Below are 15,972 nucleotides of genomic sequence, written 5' to 3'. Positions count from 1 at the left end.
GATCCATAACCAACACTAACGTTCTCAACCTCTCCCATCAGTCATAATTTTTGGGTGACATCAGAACTTGAAGCAAGCTAATTCACCACAATTTTTTTCTCAATATCAATGAAATCTAAACAGGCACTAATTAAAGGATTGGTGGTCAAAATCTACCTGTAATGTTCTAAGATAAACAATTGAAAAAGGATAAATAAAACCTAATTCCTGCCACGCCCTGGCTTTTCTATACAGAAAGCATTGTATGTGAATGTTGACATCCAGTTTAGAAACCAAGCCTCAGCTACCATAAACAGTAACTGTCCTGTAGGTCTAAAAGATTCACTTTGGGTTTAGGTTTTTATTTTGTTTAAAGACAAGAACATAGACAGAGTGATTCCAATTTTTTCCCTGGAGTCTAACTAAAATCAGTTGTCAGTCCCTTGAGGAAGGATGGTGTTGACTGCCTGTACTTGTCTAATATAACAGCACACAAACCACATCGCAGCACAGCACTCATCCATACGTACGTGTGCTAACAGACAACTAGCAATCATTCTGCGTGTTTTGATCACCCTTTGGGGCCTCTGAAAATCCAACAGCTGGAAATAAAGTTGTAGTCTGAGAGATACCGAGGAATAGCAGTTAGGCAGGGAAAATTAACACACAGATGCAAGGACTAAATGTCACAGAGTAAAACTCACAGATCTCATCACCGTGTTATGGATAAGATAGTATCTGCACACAGTGCAAAGAGCCCTTAACCCCAGCATGTCCTTCATAGAGCTCAACCACTGATTAAAAGCAGAGCACAAGCACGAAGCACGCATTTCGCCCTAACACCTTCCGCTCCAAACCAAGCCAAGCACACCAAGAACTGAAATATCGGCCGCTTGCTGTGCTCTGCAGCCGGGCGGCACACCTAAAGGGAACCACAGCAGCCGCCTAGAAGGACGTGGCAAGCCTGACCACGCGGCAGCCAAACGGCGCCGGCCAGTAGCCCGGGCCCCGCCGTCGCCCAGGGGCCGGCGCAGCCCCGCCCCGCCCCGCCCCGCGGGCGGCCGCGCTGAAGGAACAGCGCCACCTGCCGAGCCGCCCGCGCCCCTCCCGCCGCCGGGACACCGGAGAAGGACGGACGGACGGACGGACGGACGGACGGACGGAGCGGGGAGGCCGGGGCCGCCGGGCCGGTTCGCTCCGAGCGAGCCGCGACAGCCGCGCTGCGCCCGTTGAACCCGCGCCGCCTCTTCGCTTTTGAATAATACGAATACTGCTGCTACTAGGAGGGCCGCGAGAGGGGCGCGGAGCGCCCTCTGAAACGCCGCCCTGGCCCCCCGCTGAAGTTTTCAGCCCTCCCCCGAGGCAGCCCGTGGCCTCCTGCCGAGGGAGGAAGCCCGGAGGAAGCCCAGCGGCATCCCACCGCCGCCGCAGGGGCTGGGCCACGGCCGCCCGGCCGGGCTGCGACGGGAAGGGGTAGGCGGTCGGGCGCCCGCCGTGCTCCTCCTCGAGCGCAGCCCCCGCACCGGCACCGCAACGCCCGACGGAACGGCCGCGGCCCTCCTCGCCCCCGGGGGAGCCCGCCGCCTGTTCCATAGCGGCCCCTCCCTCGGGCAGCGAAAGGCCCCGAGCCCCGCCGGGGTCCCGCTGAGGGGAGCCCCGCGTAACGCTCAGCCCTGGGCGGGACCGCCGCTCCAGCGGCCGCAGCCTGGGCGGTAACGGCCAAGGGAGAGAGGGAAGGCAGGCGCTCCCGCACCGGCCTTCGCCCAGGTGTCCCACGTCCCTGCCGGCTGCGGCTCACCTGCCCTCCGGCCGCGGGACCGAGCCTGGCGCGCAGCCCCGCCGCCGCCCGGCGCAGGGAAGGGCAGGGACGGGACGGGGGTGGCCCCGCCGCCGCCGCCCGGCCGGGAACCCGCGCGCCTCCGGACAGGGCTCGCCTCAGGGAGCGCGGGCGGCCGCTCCCCGCCGCCGCTCCTCGCCTGCTCCAAAGGCTGGCGGGCAGGCTTGGGGCGTCCCTCTGGAGAAGTCAGTGTGCGACGTTGGGAAGCTAATTAACAGAGTCCTCGGGCCTTCGAAAACTGAGGGGGGAAAAAACCAAGCAACGTGAGGGTCTCCCGCCTGGAAACCGCTGCCTTCCCAGCCTCGCTACGTCAGCGCAAGAGCCAGCAAGCCGTCCGCGCCCCGATGCGCCTACTTTCCAACACCTTTTTAAAAGAACAATTTTAAATTGCAGAAAATACTGTTCTACACGGAGAATCATTTCAACCTGAATATTTTCAGACATCTGGGGGAAAGAAAAGAAAGAAAAAATATACCCAGAATAAATTACCTACCAAAACTACTTAGACCGTCAAAAATAAAGTGCAACCACAGCAAAGCCATCAGGCGAAATCGTTTATGGGCATTTTTAACTGGAGACTGTAGTTACTCTTCTTGTGGTCTTGATGTTATAAAAACAGTCTTAAAATCGACTGTAATAAATAATGCTACATTTCATGACAGTTACTGTGTTTATTTTGTTCTATTCTGGTTTATGCAAATAAATTCAGCACAAAAGAAAATGAATGAAATTATAAAGTAAGCATTTCCTTACAAAGGGAAAAATATCTCATGGTGATCAGGCCATTTGAGAGAACTTCTCACAAATGGCCTGCGTTTATGCTGACAGGGCTGACAGAAATAAAATTCTGCCCATGAGGAGAATGATGTCGTTTCTAAGCTTTGAAAGTTAAAAAGAAAAATTGGAAGCTGAAGTATCTGCAATTCCAACTCTAAATAAGATCTTTATTTAACTCTTCGAATAGAAGCCAAAACGTGCTCTGGCTTTTTTTTTTTTTTTTTTTTTTTTTTTTTTTAATTTGAAACCACAGAAAACTGATACCCAACCTTCAGCAACCTATTACCAGTAAGGAAAATGACTGATGAGGCTAATGAAATACTTGGGGGGGGAAATGTCCGTATTTTTCATTATAAAAAATGGTACAAGGACATTGCACTTATTGTACATTTAGCTTTTTGGTTTTGTTGCATTTTTTAAAAATAGAAATCTCATAATTTGAAGTAACATGGTAAAAATGCTAGTTTTAAAAGAAAGGGAAAAAAAAAAGGCTTTGTCCCTCCTTTAATAATGGTCATGGAATAGAAATTAGCACACTTTTGACTTTATGTCAAGTTAAAAGCTGTTTTTTAAAAGGTACCAAAACACAGTATCGTTATGATCATACTGAATTTTTCAAATGAATGCAATACAGACTACAATTATCAAAACAACGCATCTAAAGAATATCACAGTGCTCCACATTTTAAAAAGGCATTTCTTTCTGGTGACAATTCATAACACGAGACAGTCATAAATACAGTTCTGAAGTAATACACATGTTGTCATTTTTTTTTTTCAAATAACTTCCCCCATTTGTTTAGTCAACTCCACTTAATTTTTTTTATTTGAACTTCTATTTGAAATGCATGCTTAATGCGAGCAGCTGAAGACAGTGCGCAGATGAAACACAAGTCAAAGCCAGCTAAAGTACACCAAAAGTACATTCGACCCTTGGCTGCTCACATACTGCTTCTGAAAACATCAACAAAACTTTCATATTATATTCAGAAAGCAGTATTAAACAATCCTGTCATCAGTTTAACAATATGTAATTAAAATAATCACCTGGCATATCTCATAGCTTTATATTGCTAAAAGTAATACCTTTTAGAAAGGGGGAAAAAAATACAGTACAAATAAATCTATTTTTCATCATGTTCCAATTTCATGTAAAAGAAGCATCCACAGACTGCAGAAACCACCATTGCATTCTAATTCAAGGCTCTGAATGTGAATGAAGAGACTTGAGTTCGAAAGAAGCAGATTTTTAAATGTCCCTCTCCAAAGCAAAATCATTCACTTTACAATAATAAAAATAAATTCAAATAGTTTTATTCTAGTAGGAAGAAAACAAAATGAGAAACAGCACATACTTGATTACAGAAAATTGGAGGTGAAGAACTTATGAAAGCTATAGTAAAAGTGCTCCTATTTATTAACACCGTCTCGTTATATTGAAAAAAGGAGAATAAAATGAAACGAACATACTTTCAATGCACCCTAAAAGCAAATACCTTGGGGGGGAAGGGTATATAAACCCAAAAAATTACTTTCTCAATCAGCCATTCAGTGTAAAATGAAACAAAGCCTATGATTCACAGAAACAGAATCCCAAGTGGTTAGTTTGACTTTCAATCGCCAAAATAGTCTGCTTGCATTTCAGACCTGATACACAAGTCGTGAAAGGCAGGGTGACAGTAGGAAATATATAAAGTTGCAAGGAGACCAGAGCTCAGGCAAAACAAAGATAAATCTTGGTTTTAACAGAATACATTGTTTTAAGAAGTACTAAGGAAATTCCACTGCTAATGAATAGGAAAGAGAAAGTGTATAATAGTATAACATGCCTGTTTTCATTTGAAAGTACTTAACATTTTATTTTACAAAGTTACCTTTCAGTTTCATTATTTTTGTCTCATACCAAATGTTTGATATCATTTGCTTTACTTTGAAACTCATTTTCACAACCACCTGGTGATTTTGGTAATACTCCCCGCTTCAAATACAGTGTCACTTCAAAGTTGACAAGATAAGTTTGGTGTCTCAGACAAAAAAAAAAAAAAAAAAAAAAAGAGTGCAGATTAAGATGTCCATCGGTATGAAAAGAAAACTAAAATTTTGTTTTTTCATAAATTTTTTTATTTGTTGGCCAGTTTCAAGTTTTTTTGATGGCTCAGCTGTCCTAAGATTCTGCAGTGGTGTGAAAATAAGAGATGCACGTACAGATGAGAAACTTTCTGTGTGCCCTGCTGAGGGGAAGGCTGAAGCGTGACACCAGGAAAGCCACTGGCATTAAGGACCTACTGCAAAAAACCCTTCAATCACGGGACGCAATTAACCGCAAGACACAAAGCTGCAGGAAAACAAACGTCGTTATTTCCACCACTCATGGAAATACTTATTAATCTTGAAAACGTCTTCCAAATAAACAGAGAAACTTTCCGTTCCAAGTGGCCTTAATAACTGATTCTTGAACGCAGCTTATTTGAGTGCACCTTAATCACAGGCAAAATGTAACTCTGCACAAGTTCTCCTCTACCTTCACCTAGTCACAAGTGATAGCCAAATGCTTATTTAGTCAGAGTCTTCTTCAGTCACTGTGTGCAGGATATCCCACAAAAAAAGTTTTTACAGTGCCACACATTAGCCAACTATTGAAACCAGAACAAATGCAGCCAGGGAGACTGCTGCTGTCATGGGTAGGCAGTAATACAGTCTAATGTGACAAACCACTTTCAGGCTTTTGAAATATAAGAGAGAAGGCATTTTCCTCATTTTCAGTTGGATTTTTGGATTCTAACCCGATTTCGGCTGATGGAAAAACTCTCATTAATCTCAGTCACGCGTGCGGTAGCCTTCCTAGCACAAACTGTTACAGAAACAGGGAATGTTACCCTTCTCTCCTCTAATACTTACAAACCAGTTTCTATTACCGAGATGATCGGCTTGCTTTGTCCAAACGATCATGAGGGTGACCACTAAGAAAAAGCAAAAAGTTATTCACACCAGATTTTCAAAGCACTTCAGCGTACAGTCAGTAGCTGAAGTACTTGCCCAGAAGTTTAAGGTACTGAGCACAGCCAGCAGTCAGTCAGATGGTTCTGAAAAAACTCAGGGACCTAGAAAGCTTCTGTCATGACCAAAGACCATATCTTTATTTCCCAACCAGTCTTTTAAAATTTTGCCCGCAATTTACTAACTTTGGTCACATACAGAACAGGTTGGGTTTTTTGTTTGGTTTGGGTTTTTTTTGTTTGGTTTGGTTTTGTTTTTGTTTTTTTGTTTGTTTGGTTTTGTTTTGTTTTTTGGTTGGTTGGTTGGTTTTTTTACAATTTTCTATTACATGACAATAATAAATGCCAGAGCATTCTTTTCTCTAGCTACAAGCAAAATAAGATAGGCATGATTTCTCTTTTACTTTTCTACTGACTACATAAAAAAGTGCCCAAAAATTTCAAGCCCAGTAATAAACACATAAATATCAAGTCACAGGTTGGGTGACTGCAGAACAACGTACTGCCATTATGTCACAAATATATCTATCTTTTCAAACTTCCCAAAGAACACGGAGCTAGAGTCAAATTAGAAACATCTTTCTTACTAAAAAAATGATGCTGAAACCAATACAACTACTCGCATGAATATGCAGAGCGGGATTTAGACTGTACTCTTTTTGTCCTGTATGAATTATCCATCACATTTCTATTGTATATTATTAAAGTGACTTGCTTTTTTATCCTCCCAACCCCCACATCTGTGCTGCTGTAATTTATGTGAATTGCAGTTAATGATCACTTGCGTTATGCTTAATCAGCATATCAATAATATACTCTGCACAGACTAAGTAGCTCTTCTTTCTTTCCCCTTTAATGAAACCTATAGAAATGGAACTGGTATTTGACTGATTGGCATTACAAAAAGGTTGCCTAGGCAGGTGCTGGAGATGGTAGTACAGGATACAGGCCTTGTGGCTGCTGCCAATCATGCTCAAGCATCAGCAAAGCCCGCTATTATATTTTTTTAATTCCATTGCCTTGCTATATAGAGGGGCTGATGTTTTGTACTTAAGGGATTTTAATGAGCTTGACCAGATCAGCGTTACTGATGCCAAGATTGTGGCTGTGTGGGATGGTTCAAGGAGAGATCACCTTCTTACAGGGTGATATTATTAACCATGGTCTAAAGCACTGCCATTAGAGTGTTCTTACGTCGGACACAGAAATCTCTGAATACAAATGAGCTATAAGTCTTAGATGAATATTCAGGAATTTCTGGAAAGCTGTTATTATACATGCCCAAGTCGAGGCAGACTTAAAAGAATAAAAAAGAACCACTGAATGCTGAAAATGACAACCAATCAGTTTGGGTTGTTTTCCCAGAAATCAATCAATATTGTGTATTGATAAGATAAAATTATCAACCTAGTAAGAGGTTTATTAAACACTTTGGCTAAATTACTCTTAAAAATTCTGTAAGTCACCAGCTTCAGTATACTGACATTTATGGCTTCAATCAGAACACTGCTGCATGCTGGAGAAGAACTGGCACAACACCAATATTCTCATTTTTGAGTCACAGCCTGAAGTGTAGCTCTATTAGCTTTACCTTGTAAATCACCACTATGCTATTAGCAATCTTTCAATATGATGTGACATCTTTATTATAATGTTTTTCCACTAAAGTTTAAGTTCATATTTTAGTTAGCTCAGGGACAGATGCAGCCACATTTACCAGGTTTAATTAATTGACTATAAATAAAGGGCTGTAAAAAGAAGGTGTCTCTTTCACATGATGTTCAAGTTGTCATCATTTTACAGAAAAATGCCAATTCAGATAGGAGGGATGTTACTATTTCTATACTTCACATTCGTGTTTCAATATGTAAGCTTAAAATTTCACAGTATTTTGAAGGCTACAGTTGAGAGTCTCGGTTCTCTTACAAAAACACTCACAGTACATGATCTACATTAATTTACTACCATGTGATTTTTAACTAAGAATTTCATTAACTTGTAAGAACACCAGTACAATTCCATGATTTACTTTGGCTTCAATATCTGTGGATATTACAGTAAATAGGAACAGCATGCACAGACACACAAACAAGTTGTGCTGGATTTACCTGACAAAAACTTGCAGAAGCTAATAAAATTGCTTTGAGAGATCTAGGGCCCCTTTTTGGCGGGGTAATGTAGCACATCTGTTTTTCTTATAGCCCCCAAGATACCCTGTATCATTCCCTACCAACTGCTTTAGGCATCCAAGGCAAGAGAAGCACAGCTGCAGGGAGCAGAGCAGTAGATCTGCACAGCTGCAAGGAGAGGAACAGAGCAGAAGAGTAAAGCAGAGGAGGGCAGGGCAGCTGGGAGAGAAACCAAAAAAAAAAAAAGTAAAAAGAAAAAAATGCAAGTGGAGACAAAAAAACTGATGAGAGAGAAATTGCTGGAGAGTTCCCTCTTGGACATCCTGTTTATAGAGGTTTCTTATTGGGAAAAGTCAGCAGGAACAGCCACTAGAAAGAAACATGAACCCTCTTCCCACTTCTTCCCCATGAGAATGGAACAATTTCTTCAGAGACACAGAGAGAGATTCATGGATAAACTCAAAAAATAAACCAAGCCTTAATCCTTAAATAGTGCTAAACACCTGAATAACGCTTAATATCAAGAAGGCACTACTTAAATATTAACAACTGAATCCCATAAGGCAGAGACCCGAAAGTACTGTTACCACTAATCTCTGTAAAAGTGATAAAGGTGAAGTAATAACTTGCCCAAAGCTGCAGAGGAATCAGAAAGCTGATGTTAATGGTCCTACAAACAAACCAATGAGCAAATACCTGCCAACACCGAGAATTCAAAATGCAGTTGGTTTGGAAAAAGGACAGTCGCTGCACTCTTAGCTGCAACTCCTCACCCTTTATCAAGACTAGAGACAACATTTCCCAAGGACTCAGAAGTGGCAGTACTCTCTGGCAGAGGTTTACCCATAGGGTAGAAGACACAAGCAGGAAGAGACTCATGGAAACTTCTAGGAGTTGTCATCCTAAAGGTAGGAAACCAAACTCAGACTGCCACAGAGGAAGGAAACAGCACCATGAGGGCAGGCACAAGTGACGGGACAGCAAAAGAAGGAGCCACAGGTCTCTGAGTGCCTTCTTCCAGAAAAGGCTTGATGGCATAGCCTTCTCTGAGGGCGAGGGAAGCTCCAGACACCAGGGCATAGGCCTGCCAAGTGGAGGATTTTTTGTTCAGGGGACAGAATGCAGGAATGCAAGAGTCTCCTGGCATATCTGTGCTATGCAATGTAGAAGGAGCGTAAGGGGTTGTTCCTACACACAAACACACATATACATTCCACAGAGACAAGAAGTTGGGGAGTGACCAGATATCAGCACCACTGGATACTATGCACTTATATTAAGTCACCAAAAATTTTAAAAAGCGACTGGTGGCAAGTGCTGTGTAAAAATGATGGAGTTAGCAAGTTCAGAAGCACAAATGCTCTAAGACTGCTCTTTTACTTCTCCAAATAGAATGCCTAGTTTCATTTGATCTGGATACAAGGTAAATAGAAAAAGAAAAACATCCGTCAAGAACATTATTTAGACATTTCTTTAATAACATTTTAACTCATAAGTAACAATACTTGACCAATTCAGCACAAAAGTTACCAAATAAGTACTTACATCACCCGCTTATGTCCATACATTTTTCACTTTCCACGACTGCCATCTGAATAAATTAGCAAGTAATACTATGAAACAGTCCATGATATATTTTAGACATACACATCGTGATAGAAGGAACAGTACCTAAAGACAATTTTTTTTTCTTCTCAATGCACCTCTTGCTATAATTTTCTCCAGTAAGAGTGAGCTCTTCCTGGGGGTTACATGCAGTGCATTGTATGTTCTAAAGGGAAGGCGCCATATCTACGTAAGCCACATATTGCAAGTTTAGAGCAGGCTATTTTTGAAGCTCCAAAGATCCAGTGCTATTGCACGGTGTCCTCTGAAGAGGAAACAATGGTTAAATAGCACATTGGTCTGTAGCAGCACTTTTCCATTTCACAGTCTAGTGAACTCACCCCATGTGATGGGTAGGAGATCCAGCCCAGCTCCCCTTGAATTGTTTTTGAATCCAGCAGATTAACTACAAAAGAAGACAAAATGAAGAGGAATGAGTTTCATTTGCCTCTGTCCAGTTAACCTCAGTTACCCGTACCAAAAGACGTGTTTATTTGGGGACCTTGTGAAGCAGTTGATTTGTTCAGGTGGCCTGGCAGTTAGCTACAAAGAAGAAAAAGACAGACAAATAAAAAGGATTGTCTTGTTTATCTTAAAACATGGTATGAACAGCAGACGGGGGAACTTTTCAAAACAAAAAAAGTGACAAAAAACAAACAAGGGATCGCTGGCCAAATTAATTACAGCAGGGGGTGGGAACAGAGCACTTCTATCAGCTGTATAAACTACAGCGTTTTCCCCTTGGACGCCTGAAATTTGGGTCAATGCATCTAACTACATGGGTGAGATCTGAATATTTTAATCATTATTTGATTAAAGGCCTGTATTTGGCATATATAATTTTCTCAGAATACAGGAATAAATAATGAATGCTGATTAAAGTCTTTCCTGCAGTTCTTTCTTCCTTCTGATCTAATTTGTTCTCAAATTGTCTTGTAGTAGTGAAGTGTTTCCTAAATGTCATGTGTAACACATTAGATACAAAAGTAATTATTTACAATGTTATAAGTTCAGACAAACCTACTTTTAAAGAGGGCCATCAATTCATCGCTAATCTTGCTGTTATCTTTTTTTTGAGGCATGCAACAATTTTCAGAGTAAGGAAGATTTTATTTGTAAACAGTCTGATATAGACATTTTCCAGTCAATCAAATCTCAGTGGTTTTATACCCATTTTAAAACATGACAAGTATTTAAAAGATATTTGTCTTTGGTATTTGTTTGTTTTTTACAAGCACAAAAATAAATTCTGTTCCTAATCCTGGCCATACAGACTCCAAGTGCTTAATCACACAGTTCCCTAACTACCCATTTATTTATTAACATGAAGCAGAACAGGAATTGATACAAAGTATCCTACAAAAAAAACATAGCCTCTATATAAACACAAACCAATGAAGCATTAGTATACAACATGACAACGCTGTTTGCAACCGCACCAATTTGTGCACCTTCAATATTTATTATCTGCAATTTGGGTTTACTTTCATTGCCTGCCCTCTCACCCCTCCATTTTTTTTCCTTCAACATGGAAACTACTGACAATGAGAAAAGAAATAAATCCGATCATATGCAAGGGAATTTTAACACCTGAGAATGATGGATCTCTTAGAGGTGGCCAGGGTAGCAGTCTGACCAGCTTCAGCTTCTATTTGTAAGCCTGAAGGGTTGTCACTGCTCCCAGAACCAGATGGTCTGGGTATTGGTGCTCAGAGAAAGTAAAAGAATAGGACTGGGAAGGGAAAAAATGGGGGAAATTATCTATGACTCTGACAAGTTAATTTTTTTGTATTATTTCATCATTCTGCTTTTAATTGCTGTTTAATTTTGGACATCACGTAAAAAATAGAGCTATGAAGGCATTTTTTTTCCTGTTATTGGGATGTACAGAAGGAGGAGACAGAGTAGGGAAAAACAGGTGCACAGTATTAGAAATAAGACCATGTTATAAACAACCATAAATATACACATTTGTCTACATTTGTGTGCACATGCATTTGTGTTGTGTATGTGTATATACGCAGTGCTATACTACCATGAATAAGCTGCTCTGCCATCTGTGTGAGGAAAAATGTTTCCCCCTGCAGTTATACACCCCTTTAAAAGAAAGCAACAGTATTTTAAATTTTTACCTACCTCAATAAAAATATCTTTCCTAATCTTACAGAAAGAACATAATCCAGTATTATATATTGCTCAGCTCCAAATTTATCAGTAATTACATTCTCAATCACCTACGCAAAGAAAAATCAGTCAGCCCTTTATTGAGTGCATAGGGCTCTAGGCAGATTATTCTGAAGCAAGGTTTGCATCTGAAAAAAGGAAATACTAATAAAAATTCAAAAGAAAAAAGTGCACTTCTTGCTTTCGTGACTACAAATTCCCACAGATTATGGATCTCCTGGGATAAGAGAGATATGTTTGTTGTGCATCTGCAATACATGGTGGTGAAGGAAGTATGACTGCTGAGGTAAAGTACTTGGCAATAAGTTGTTTAGGCAAATCACTCAGAAGTAACTGAAGTAACATATATATTCTTTAAGAATAAGCTTCTTGAAAACATGATTGCAGCCACTCTGAAATTTATGAATTCAGTCCAAATTCATCAGCCTCATCTGGAAAAATAAAGAGGCAATAGAATCAAAACCTGGTGGTAGTTTCCTTCTTGACTTGCCAAGCAGCCTAGCAGTTAGAGCATGCCCTCAAGGTGCAGATCAGCATTCAGGATCATTGTCTCTCTCTCTATGCCACCTCGATAATGCCAGCTCCCTACTGCCTGCCTGTCTCTCAGAGCAGGTTTACCAGGTACTCCTTCAAGAAGCACACACAAGCATTACAACAGGGCCATGGGGGGGCAATTAAGTATTCAGTGCAAGCCATGTGTCGTCCACGACAGGTGGATGTCCCAGCCATGGGGCAACTTGTCGTGCAATATATTGAGATCAAATCTATGACATCAACACTTTTTCAGCGTCTCTCCTTCATTCCACCTTCCTTATCTTCCTCATCTCCTTCAAATTGACAGGGCTAGGCAAACTACTTTTCCATGCCCATACGCGTTTCACTACATTTTAGAAATCCTTAGACTACAGTAGAACTCCAGTTCAGATGCAAGTCAGAGAATGCAAGTAGGTACCTAAAAAGAGTGGTATGAACGCTACCATCACTGACAAAAAAAATGAAAGCAAAGGTATGTTCCAGACCTGTAACTTCATTCATAACTAGTTTTGTGCTAAACATATTTATATGCTTTCATACTGCAGAGTCTTTAACTTCCTCCATTTTCATTTGTGCAAGATGGAACAAAGCTTGTCATGTCAAGTAACTATTTAATATCTAGCAGAATAAGATCAGAAAACACTAAGTTCCTTCACCTATCCAGCCACATGGTTTTCAGTGATTATAAAGACCACTTGTTCCTTTTTTTTTTTTTTTTTTGTGAAATGCCAAGAAATAAAAGACCAGGGAAGGGAAAAAATACCCAAAGAAAGAAAACATAATTATACTGACCCCCTAGATAACTGTTGCTTTCCTTGGATGTCTTTATCATTTGTCTAGTAAGAAATATATTACAGGCAAGCAGAAACACAAAGTAGACTGCCTAAGTGCTGAAACTGTTTGGAATACAACTGAAAATCATACGTACAATACTTTTTCCCTATAAAAAATTGGGAAAAAAAAATACTTAGCACTAAAAGTATACTGTTCTTTAACAGTATCTAAAATGCAAAATGTATTTCCTTTCAGCTAGTCACCTGAGAAAAACACTTCCCTCTCCCTGAAAAAAGCTTCTACGACACTCATTTTTCCTGTGACTTCAAGAGAGAGTTGCACACCTCGATACAGAGCAAACAATTAATACAGAACCAACAGGCTGCAATGATCATGGTCCCCAGACAAAAGTGATAGGGACGGGTAGTGTTACATTTTGTCATTACATGTCCTAACATTACATATTAATCTAGAAATCGAAGGAGAAAAGAGCATTTCCCTACACTAAGCCTGAAGAAATACATAAAGAATGGATTAGAATCAATTGTCTGAAATTTTTGGCATGCATTTGTAGGATTACGTAAAAAGTAAAAAAGTAAAGCTTTACACAAGCACTTGATTACTCATTTAAACTTCTTTTCACCCTGATATATGCTCTAGTGTAACAAAAGGCAACCCTTGGTTCACAAAACTAACCTGACCAATTCATGAAGTGTAACATGAAGACATATTCAGTCAGATCACAATCAGTGGACATATATCAATGTGACCCTAACATTTTCCCATATACAATTAAAGTTAAATGAAAGCCGATGTTTAAATATACTACAATTGCCTACAGCCACATGTTTATCACATGAAAGAGGGAACTGGAAAGAAGGGAGTTTAACCTTTCTTGTGGCACTGTCCTGTGCAAGGTCCGTGTCTTCAAAAAAAGACAAAAATAAACAAAAAAAAAGAGGTTAAGCTACTTCGCATATCAATACATTTTCTTTCCTTGCAAGTGTAACAACCAGGTCCTCCGGAACAACTGGCCCAGTGAAGAGCACGGCTGTGCCAGCGATCGTAACTGCAGGTCCCCTACGGTCCTAACTTCAGGGTCTGACTACTCACAACTCTCATGTTCTTAAATGGGGTATTGGGGGACAGAAGAAGAGGAAGGGTTGGCATATTATGTCCCAAAAATAAAGCCAATAACTCTTCTTCCTTTCTAACTATTGCTGCTTTCCAGAAGAGAGTAAAGAGGTAGTTTTACAAGTCAGGCCACATGAAAGAGAATCAGGATTTCCAGGCTCTTTCTGAAGCTTACGCATTTCTCACTCAACTCACTTGCACTCCTTGTATCTCCTCCTGCTGCAAAACCGTGCGAGTATCACTCGGCTAACTCTTACAGAAACCTCTGAGGCTGACCAGCCAGTTACTAAGGGTAACTCTTAAACTAGCTGAACAGCTTTGGTGCTCTCAACAATCTTTTCCTACAGAATGACTTTAAAAGGATCAGTGGTTATGCTACGGAGACACAGAGGAATACTCATTAAACAACTTTAAAAAAAAAAAGTGCTGTCTAAAAATCTCAGTGTCATCCATTGGTTCCCACCATGTAATTAACTCCTTTTAAAACTAGTGGTAAGTATGAGGGAGAATTTACTGGTATTAAAATACTGCAGTGCTATACAAACTGAGCAACCATCACTTCTGGCTCTAAAAATCAGTGACTTGGTCCTTCCGTACAACAGCCTTGCTCACCCTACCGTACACCATAGCTGTTTCTGCCAAGTGGCAGCATACCAGCAAAATGCTGATTAAGAACATGTTCTCTTTTTAGAAGCTCTCTCCTGCCCAACTCTTCTGGCCTTCCCCATTCACAGCCACAAGAGAAAGCATTATTAGTTCTCTCAACATGCGTTTCCACCTGGGGGCAAAGATGAATCTCTTAACAGCAACTGGAGCAGGGGCATGGAGGCAAAATGCAAAGCTAACTCTCCTTTTCATGGCATCAGGCAGAAGACGAATGAGGGCTCGGGTGGAGCCCGACAGGCGGGCCCGCTCACGCTACCAGAGACTGCTTCCAGTTTGAGGGTGACGGCAGAGGGCCTGCCGCAAGGCTCACTAACAGCAGGTCTCATCAGGAGTAAGTAATGCAAGTGAAAGAAAAAGAACTGTAAAACTAACAAGACACCTGGATACACTCTGAAAGCAGCAGCATTTCCAGAAACATGTGGAGTAACAACGGCTACAATGAACTGAACACAGTATAAATACCTCCCCCAATAAAAAAATAAAAAAAAAAAAAACACAAAACAAAACAAAAAACCAAACAAATGCTGCGCCAGGTAGAACCACCCCGAGACCCCCCTCACTGCCTAAGAAATGGGGAGGAAAGTCTGCTAGGAGGCAACTTGCAATATCTAAAGAAGAACCTACAAACAACTTCACCACTGGAAAGCATTTCCAAATCATACTCTTTACATCAAAAATACAGAGTAATAGTCAATGAGGTAAAAATATATAAAATATTCCTCTTCAACTAATTAATATTTCCAATTAAAAGTTAAAAAAACCTCAAAGAACAAGAAACCACCACTTTTTTGTGTGTTCCTGTTTGGCATCAAACTGTCATTTTAGAAAAATGCTAGTTAGTTATTAAAAAAATGCTAACAAATGGGAAAATTAGATTTGCTATGCAACCAAAAAAAAAAAAATGGTGAATGCCCATAATTGAAACATGTCATATAATCCTGAGCAGCAAAGAAAATACTTTGCGGCAGGAAGTCAGCCAAAACTTGGTTTTGGGGTGGGACAGAGCGGAGTCAGCGCAAACCCTGACGTACATTTTTAGAATGGTGGCCTCTTCCTAGCTAAAGGGACTTGCACCTGGATTTTCATCCACCTATGGGTACAGATCTGAGTCTTCTCAACTTTCCATTCCCTCAGCAGTGGCAAAAGGGAAATAAGAGGAGCTGCAGCAGATCAGCTTTGTGTCTTTGGTTTATTCTGAGGCTAGAAGCAACACCTACAGAGAGGCTGGGCCCAGGCAAGGGCAAAGTTGCACCTTGGTGCATTCACCATAATCACCAACTAGGATCAGCTGTCATGCTGATGTTGCTGAAATCATGCTCCAGTTTGCTAAGGTAGACCATGAAATCTTTTGGAAAGG

General features: G+C 41.0%; 1 protein-coding gene across 3 annotated transcripts in view; it reads right to left on the bottom strand.

Annotated features, from left to right (window-relative positions):
* Nucleotides 1-15,972, bottom strand: part of EPHA3 (EPH receptor A3) — a 231,876-nt gene that overhangs the window by 203,055 nt on the left and 12,849 nt on the right. For all 3 annotated transcript variants that reach the window (XM_087756249.1, XM_087756247.1, XM_087756248.1), the window contains exon 2: nt 9,665-9,729. Coding sequence is in view for 2 of the 3 variants with exons in the window: in XM_087756247.1 (XP_087612373.1) it covers nt 9,665-9,729 (65 nt within the window). In the remaining variant the exon portion in view is untranslated. The remainder of the gene's footprint in view (nt 1-9,664; nt 9,730-15,972) is intronic.

Source organism: Nipponia nippon, unplaced genomic scaffold, assembly GCF_047370975.1.
Source record: "Nipponia nippon isolate SJK-2023a ecotype South Korea unplaced genomic scaffold, ASM4737097v1 scaffold_2, whole genome shotgun sequence".
NCBI classification, from domain to species: domain Eukaryota; kingdom Metazoa; phylum Chordata; class Aves; order Pelecaniformes; family Threskiornithidae; genus Nipponia; species Nipponia nippon.
This window is presented reverse-complemented; position numbering and strand designations above follow the sequence as displayed.